Below are 8074 nucleotides of genomic sequence, written 5' to 3'. Positions count from 1 at the left end.
AGACATATTAAAATAATAGGGATAATGGGAATAATGGAATCATAGAAATAATGGAATATTAGGAATAAGACAATAGAAATAATGGGATAATGAAATAATTGAATAATAAAAAAATAGAATCATAAAAATAAGAGGATAATGAAAATAATAGAAAAATAAAAATAATAGAACAATAAAAAAATAGAAAAATAAAAATACTAGAAAAATAAAATAATAGAATGACAGAAATAATAGAAATAAGACAATAAAAATCAGAGAATCACAGAAATAGAGTAACAAAACAAATGAATCCTCAGCCCATCATTTTCGGCCTCCCAAGAGCCGATTTTCCCTAAAAAGCTGCTCCTCTTCCCAGTTTTTCCTCCCCCCTCCCAACTCCAGGACTGTTTTCCAAGTGCGACTCAGACAAAAGGGGCCCCGAATCCCCCCCGGAGCGGCCCCTCCATCCCAAATCCAGGTGGGATTCGCCCCCTCCCGCTGCCGGGCCGAGTTTCCCGGGAGGCTCAAGCGCGGCTCGTCCCTAATCCCGGTTTATGAGCTGCCTCTGTTTAAACAGGGGCCTAATTAATCCCCATTTTATTGCTTTTCCCGCGCCCAGCGGCCCCGGGGGGAGCCGGGAGATCGCTCACATCCCAAAATCACCTCGGCAGGACCAGCTGCTCCTCCCTCCGGACACAAACATCCCGGAAAAAAAACCTGGGATCGTCGGGGAGGGGTCCCAAAAATCCTCTCTCGGTCATGGAGAGGTCCCCAAAAATCCTCTCACAGTCCTGGAGAGGTCCCTAAAAATCCCTGGGATCGTCCTGGAAAGGTCCCTAAAATCCTCTCAAAGCCCCCAAATCCAGTTGGGAATGTGTGCTTCCTCCTGGAGAAGCTCCCAAATGGACCATTCGCTCTTCCCGTGGCTTCCCAATCCCTTTCCCTCTCTCCAACCATTCCCAGTGATTCCCTGGAAGGAGGTTGGTCCCAGGGGGGGTTGGAATCTTCTCCCAAGTGACAGGACGGGAGGAAACGGCCCGGGGAAGGTTCGGGTGGGATACTGGGAAAAATTCCTTCATGGAAAGGGTTGGAACATTCCCGGGAAACGGGGGGAGCCGAGATCCTTGGAAGCGCCCAAGAAACCCTTGGAAGTGGCACTGGAGGACACGGATCAGTCGGCGTTGGGTCGATGGTTCAATGGGACCATCTCCGACCTCGTTCCCAACCTCGACACCTCCGGAACTCTCTCCGGGCCCGATTTCCCTTCCCGCGCATCCCAGATCCCGCCCAGGTGTCCCAGATCCCGCCCGGGCATCCCAAATCCCGCGTTTCCCCCCCCTCAGGCTGTTCCAGACCAAGTGCAGCAGCTGCCTGAAGGCCATCGGGCCGTCGGAGCTGATCATGCGGGTGCTGGAGAACGTCTACCACGTGCAGTGCTTCTCGTGCTGCGAGTGCGAGCGGCGGCTGCAGCGCGGGGACGAGTTCGTGCTCAAGGAGGGGCAGCTGCTCTGCCGCTCCGACTACGAGAAGGAGAAGGAGATGCTCAGCGCCATCAGCCCCGCGCCCACCGAGTCCGGTGAGGGGCCGGCGCGGGGCCGGGACGGAGCCGGGGTGGGGGGGGAGAAGGGGGGGGGGGAGGGGAGGAGGTGGTGTGGGGTGGGTTGGTTGGGTTAGTTGGGTTGGTTGGGTTGGGTTGAGTTGGGTGGTTGGGTTGGGTTAGTTGGGTTGAGTTGCACTGGGTTGAGTTGGTTGGGTTCTGTTGGGTTGAGTTGCATTGGGTTGGTTGGGTTGGGTGGATTGGGTTGGGAGGGACCCCAGAGCTCCTCCCATCCCACCTCATTCCAAGGGCAGGGACCCCTTCCATGGCCCAGGTGGCTCCGAGCCCCGTCCCAGCCATCCCTGAGCCCTCCCAGGGCTGAATCCCTGTCCCGATTCCCTGATTCCGAGCCCCATCCCACCCATCCCTGAGCTCTCCCAGGGATGGATCCTTGTCCCGATTCCCAACTCTGAGCCCCGTCCCAGTCGTCCCTGAGCACTCCCAGGGCTGAATCCCTGTCCCAATTCCCTGACTCCGAGCCCCGTCCCACCCATCCCTGAGCTCTCCCAGGGACGGATCCTTGTCCCAATTCCCAATTCCGAGCCCCGTCCCACCCATCCCTGAGCTCTCCCAGGGACGGATCCTTGTCCCGATTCCCAACTCTGAGCCCCGTCCCAGTCGTCCCTGAGCACTCCCAGGGCTGAATCCCTGTCCCGATTCCCGACTCGGCCCTTCCCCGGCAGTGAAAAGCGAGGACGAGGACGGCGCCCACTCCCAGGGCAAAGGCGGCGACGACGGCAAAGACCACAAACGCTCCAAGCGGCCACGCACCATCCTCACCACCCAACAGCGCCGCGCCTTCAAGGCCTCCTTCGAGGTGTCCTCCAAGCCCTGCAGAAAGGTACCGGCGCCCCAATCCCGCCGGGATCCTTCCCGCCGGGATCCGAGTCCCACCCAGCTCAGTTTGGAGCCCAGCCGTCGGTTTGGATCGTTCCCGGTGGGATTTAATCCCGACTGAGCTCTTCTCAGAGCCCAATCACCACTGGGATCCTTCCCAGAGGGATTTAATCCCAACTGAGCTCTTCTCGAAGCCCGACCACCACTGGGATCCTTCCCAGAGGGATTTAATCCGGATTTATCCCTTTTCCATGGGCAGGTGAGGGAGACGCTGGCGGCGGAGACGGGACTGACCGTGCGCGTGGTCCAGGTGTGGTTCCAGAACCAACGGGCCAAGGTGAGGGAAGGGATCCCGTTCCGGGGGTGGGATTTAACCCCCAGCCGGAGCTCCGAGGGCCGGAATTCCCGGCGCGTCCGTGTGTTTTCCCAGATGAAGAAAATCGCCCGGAGGCAGCAGCAGCAGCAGCAGCAGCAGGAGCAGGAGCAGCTCGGGAATGCCCGGCTGGGAGGCGGGAGAGGGACCGGCAGGAGCAGCCGGCAGAGCAACGACGACAGTGAAGGTGAGGGAAAACCGGGAATGGGCGGAGAGCCGGGATGCGGGGAGCGGCTTGGATGTGTTTCGTGGAATTGTGGAGCGGTTTGGGTGGGAAGGGACCTTAAATCATCCCATTATCCCACCGAATTCCAAAAGCAGGGACACCTCCCATGGCTCAGGTGGATCCAGCCTGGCCTTGGGCACTTCCCGGGATGGGGCAGCCGCAGCTTCTCCGGGAATTCCATCCCGTTCCCTCCCCGCCCTCCCAGCCAAGGATTCCTTCCCAAATTCCACCTCAATCCCCCTTTCCCAGTGGGAAGCCATTCCCTGTGTCCCGTCCCTCCATCCCTTCTCCCAGGTCCCTCTCCAGCTCTCCCGGAGCCCCTGGAATGTGCTGGAAGCTCTCCCTGGATCCCTCCCCGCTCCAGGGGAACATTCCCAGCTCTCCCAGCCTGTCCCCGGAGCAGAATCCTGGAATCCTGGGATGCTCTGGGTGAGAAGGGACCTTAAGGATCATCCCATTATCCCACCGAATTCCAAAGGCAGGGACACCTTCCATGGCCCGGGGGGCTCCCGCCCATCCCGGGGCACTTCCCAGGGGCAAATTCCCTGAATTCTGGTGCTGCACAAACCCCCGGAGGGCTTGGAAAACCTGTGGGATCGGGAGAACAAATCCAGGGGACATGGGACCGGGAATGCCGGGAATGCCGGGAACCTTTCCCAGGCCGAGGCACAATCCCGGGGGCCGGGATTTTGTCCGGTTTTATCCCGGATTTCGGGGCTTTTTCTCTTCCTGCTCCAGATCTTCGGGAATTGTTTTTGGTTGTTTCTTTTTCCCTGGATTTTATCTCCCCTTGGATCTCTGGCGGCTCCTCAAAGGAGCCACTTCGAGGTCGAAACGAAGGGAAAAAAAAAAGGGAGGAAAAAAAATTCCCTATCGGGGCTCTGGATCGGGGGGGAGGGGCCGGACCAGGCGGCGGCACCTCCGCCCAACCCCCCCCTTCCCGATCCAAATCCCAAATCCCGGGAAAAAAACACCTGCCCGACCCCCCCCCCCAATCCCTCCGAGGCTCCTCGTCCTTAAAAAACCGGGAAGGGGGATCAGAGGGAACGATGAGCCCGGATCGGGATCAGGCACCGGGATCCCAAACCCGGCTTGGATTCGGGCGCTTGGAATTCGGGCGCTTCCAATTCGGGCGCTGGAATTCCGAGCCCGGTTTTAATCCTGGCGCTGGAATCCTAAAACCGGGTTTAATTCGGGAGTTTTTTGATTCGGGCGCTGAATTTTCAGCCCGGCTTTAATATGGGGTTTTTGTTGTAACTGGAATTCTGAGCCGAGATTTGATTCGGGCACCAGAATTCCCGATCCAGCTTTATTTTGGGCGCTGAAACCTGAGCCCGGCTTCGGTTTTGGGCGCTGGAATCTAAACCCGGGTTTAATTCGGGCACCGAAATCCGAACCCGGCTTTAATTTGGGCGCCGGAATTCCGAGCCCCGACCCGGCGCATCCCCAGAAAAACGGGATTTCCCCATTCCCCGCTTCTCCAGGGACATTCCAAGCCCTTCCCAGCCCTCCCGGGCTCCTCTCCCGGGCCCTGGGAAGCGGCTTTTCCAACTCCGTCGGGGATGAGGATCCCAAAATCCCGAATTATCCCGGATTCCCGGATCCTCAGACCCGCGCTGGGGAGAGGGACGAGGCGGGTCGGGAGGTGAAACGCCGGGAATCGGGAATCGCCCGCCAGCGGGAAGTTTTCCCAGCACTTTTCCCGTCGGATTTGATCTCTCCCGAAGTCCCGGGGCCGTTTGGAATCCCGGGAAAAGCCCCGCGGCTCCAAGGGAACCGTGTCCTCACCCCGGCGCCGCATTTTGGGAGCGAATTGGGATCATTTGGGTTTTCCAGACCCAAATTCCATGAAGGCAACACGGAGCCACATCCCAGGGGTTTTTCCCCATGGATATTGATCCCACGTCCATCCCAAATTCCTCATTTTCCCCTCCCTTATTAATTTCTCCCATCGAACATTTTCACCCCTCGGGATCGGCCGAAATTCCCGCGGGATGGAGGCGCCCGGGATTCAAAATTCCCGATTCCCGGTTAATTTAGAGGGAAAACCAGGGAATAATCCAATGGGGGATTGGTCCGGGAGAAGAAAAATCGTGGGGAATGTGGGATCGGGATAAAAGGGAGACGCACCAAACTCCAGCCCCGGGAATTTCGGTCCCTCTGGCCCCGGCAGCGGGAGAATTCCCGGGATTTGGGATGCGGGAGAAGGGCCTGGAACAGCCGAGTCTTGCTCGGCTCCGGGTCGGGATTAACAGGAGCGATCCCGGGGAAAAGGGGATGGGAAAAATCCCGGGAAAAGTCGCCCGGGAGAGAGAGTCAAAACTGAAAGTAAAGGAGATTCCGCCCTAAAAAAAATTCCCGAAAATACCGGGAATTGGGAAAACGCGGCGGGTTCGGACCCGTAAATAATGTAAACCATGGAAAATGGGAAAAGGGCCATGGAGAGGATCCCGAAATTCCGGCAGGAATTGGGGGGGGGGGGAGGCAGCTCGGGGGCCTCATCCCGGTGTTATCCCGAATTACTCCAAACGGGAACTCCACGTTTGGGGTGGGATGGGGAAGGATCCCAAGCCCCAGAATCAGGCAAGGATCGGGATAAACCGCCGCTCCAGAGGGTTTTCCAGAGGGTCGGGATACGCTGTGATTCCAAAGGGTTTATCCAGGAGTTTGGGATACACCGCAGCTCCAGAGGGTTTTCCAGAGCCTTGGGACACTCTGTGATTCCAGAGGGATGATCCAGGGGGTCAGGACACACCACGGCTCCAGAAGGTTTTCCAGGGGGTCGGGATACACTGTGATTCCAGAGGGATGATCCAGGGGCTCGGGATACACTATGATTCCAAAGGATTTATCCAGGGGTTCGGGACACACCGCGATTCCAAGGGGTTTATCCGGGGGGTCGGGATACTGCCCTAAGGGGGAGCCTCCTGGTTATCCCAGAAATCCAGGAGAGGTTGGAATATATTCCTAAGGAGGGAATAACCAGCGGCCGAGGAGCCGGGAATGCCGGGTTTGGGAAAAACGGGAAGGGCGGGCAGGGCCGAGCTCCCGCTGGAACTTGGGGAGACGCCGGGAAGGAGGAGGAGGAGGAAGAGGATGAGGATGAGGATGGGGATGAGGATGAGCATGAGGAGGAGGATGCTGCCGGGGCTGGGGGTCTCCCGGCGCCCCCATTCCCGGTGTTCCCGGTGTTCCCGGTATTCCCGGCACTCACCGAATCCCAGGACGGCCGTCGCCTGCTGGAGACAGGACGGAGCCTCCTCCGTCTTCATCCCGGCGGCTGCGGGAGGAGCAGGAGCGGGGACAGCACCGGGATGGGAGCGGGAGAGGACCCGGGGGGGGAGTGGGAGGAGCCGGGAGAACACCGGGATAGGACCGGGAGAGGAGCCGGGATAAGACCGGGATCGGACCGGGGGAGAACCGGGACCGGATCGTGGGAGCACCGGGCGGGAAGCACCGGGAGAGGACCGGGATGGGATCGGGGGAGAAGCCGTGAGGACCGGGAGCAGACCGGGAGAGCACCGGGAAAAACACCGGGATGGGACCGGGAGAGGAGCGGGAAAAACACCGGGATGGGACCGGGAAAAACACCGGGATGGGACCAGGAGAGGAGCGCGAGAACCGGGACCAGCCCGGGGAGATCGCCGGGAAAAACACCGGGACCGGACCGGGAGAGCACCGGGAAAAACCCCCCGCCCGCCGCCTCGGGGGTCTCTCCGCTCCTCCCGCTCCTCCTCCTCCTCCTCCTCCTCCTCCTCCTCCTCCTCCTCTTCCTCCTCCTCCTCCTCCTCCCGGAGCTCCCGGTACCGAATCCCGGCGGCTCCTCCCGCTCCCCCCCCCGGAGCCCCCCGGGGGCCGCGCCCGCCGTTCTGCCCCCTCCCCCGAGTCGCGACATGTCGGGACGGACACAGCGGCCCGAGGGGACCCGGGGTGGGACACGGGGTCGCTCGCGGGGTCGGGGGTCGCTGCCGGGGTCGCCCCGGTGCCTGTCCCGGTGTCACCCCCGGCGTCACCTCCGTGTGGGCTCTTACCGGGACACCGGGACACGGGACAGGGACACAGGGACACCGGGACACCGGGACACGGGACAGGGACACGGGACAGGGACACAGGGACACCGGGATACCGGGATACGGGACAGGGACACCGGAACAGGGACACCGGGACACCGGGACACGGGACGGAGACATCGGACGGGGACACCCGGGACGGGGACACCGGGAGAGCCCCGGGAGAGGATCCCGAGCGCGGCACGATCGTGTTCGGGGCGGACGCGGGACATTCCCCCCATCCCCAACCTCGGGACCACCGCCCCACCCGGAAATCCAGGGAAAAGTCGGGAATACGCCGGGTTTTGGGGGAAAGGATGGAAAAGCGGGAAGGGAAGGGAAGGACACTTTTCCCTGATCCCCGCAGGCTCCCGGACCCCGCACGGACCCGAACCGCCCTCCTAAAACACCCAAATTCCAGGTGATTCTCCCGTGGGAATCCAAACTAAACACCCCCCCAAAAAAACAGGAAAAAGCTCGGAAAACGCCGTTTTTCCCTCGGGACGCCGATCCCCGCCCCAAAACCCCCTCCCAGACCCCCCCCAAAAAGGACAAAACCCCCTTTTATTCGCCGGAGCTCCGCGGGGAGCCCCCGAATTCCCGCTTTTATGGCGCGGGGACACCCGACCGCGTCCCGAATCCCGGGAAAAGCGGGAGCCGCGGGCCGGGATTCCATAAATTAGGGGGGGGGAAGAGGCGGATCCCTCAGCGGGGCAGCGGCTTCTCGCACACGAAGTAACACTCGTAGGTGCAGTAAACGTCGTTCCACTTCCCCGCGATCCAGACGTGGGCACAATCCTCGTTATTCCCGCTGTTGTTGGGCTCCCCCTCCTTCCAGAACCTGGGAAGAGCAGGGAGAAAGAGAGGGATAAAGCGGGATCGGGGCCGGGTTTTGGGGTCGGTCCCGGCTCCGCGCGGGCCCCGCACTGACGTGAAGGTGGATTTGTAGTCGGTGCCGTCGATCCATTCCCAATCCCCCTCGGAATTCCGGTCCGTGAGGCCGATCCAGAAGC

The 8074-nt window shown here is 60.3% G+C and overlaps 1 protein-coding gene and 1 long non-coding RNA gene across 2 annotated transcripts; one reads left to right on the top strand and one right to left on the bottom strand.

The window, feature by feature from the left end:
• The first annotated feature begins 1169 nt into the window (after positions 1-1169).
• LOC113981361 (LIM/homeobox protein Lhx3-like) lies at positions 1170-4661 on the top strand. Its single transcript, XM_027708715.1, has 5 exons — positions 1170-1555; positions 2260-2417; positions 2673-2750; positions 2844-3434; positions 4497-4661. The coding sequence occupies exons 1-5, from the start codon at positions 1177-1179 to the stop codon at positions 4659-4661; spliced, it is 1371 nt and encodes a 456-aa protein (XP_027564516.1). The 5' UTR covers positions 1170-1176.
• A 2945-nt stretch (positions 4662-7606) lies between these two features.
• LOC113981363 lies at positions 7607-8074 on the bottom strand. Its single transcript, XR_003538389.1, has 2 exons — positions 7993-8074; positions 7607-7902 (listed from the first exon to the last, which is right to left on the bottom strand). It is a non-coding gene; the product is annotated as an uncharacterized LOC113981363 (long non-coding RNA).

The sequence above is a fragment of the Neopelma chrysocephalum genome, unplaced genomic scaffold (genome assembly GCF_003984885.1).
Source record: "Neopelma chrysocephalum unplaced genomic scaffold, ASM398488v2 Primary Assembly neopelma1_96504, whole genome shotgun sequence".
In the NCBI taxonomy this organism is placed as follows: domain Eukaryota; kingdom Metazoa; phylum Chordata; class Aves; order Passeriformes; family Pipridae; genus Neopelma; species Neopelma chrysocephalum.
This window is presented reverse-complemented; position numbering and strand designations above follow the sequence as displayed.

Excerpts from the sequence above, each read along its gene's own strand:
- LOC113981361 (XM_027708715.1), top strand. The coding sequence starts at position 1,177 with ATGGGACCATCTCCGACCTCGTTCCCAACCTCGACACCTCCGGAACTC. Across the intron at positions 1,556-2,259 it reads CCCCGCGCCCACCGAGTCCG|TGAAAAGCGAGGACGAGGAC; the intron begins GTGAGGGGCCGG and ends CTTCCCCGGCAG. Across the intron at positions 2,751-2,843 it reads TCCAGAACCAACGGGCCAAG|ATGAAGAAAATCGCCCGGAG; the intron begins GTGAGGGAAGGG and ends GTGTTTTCCCAG.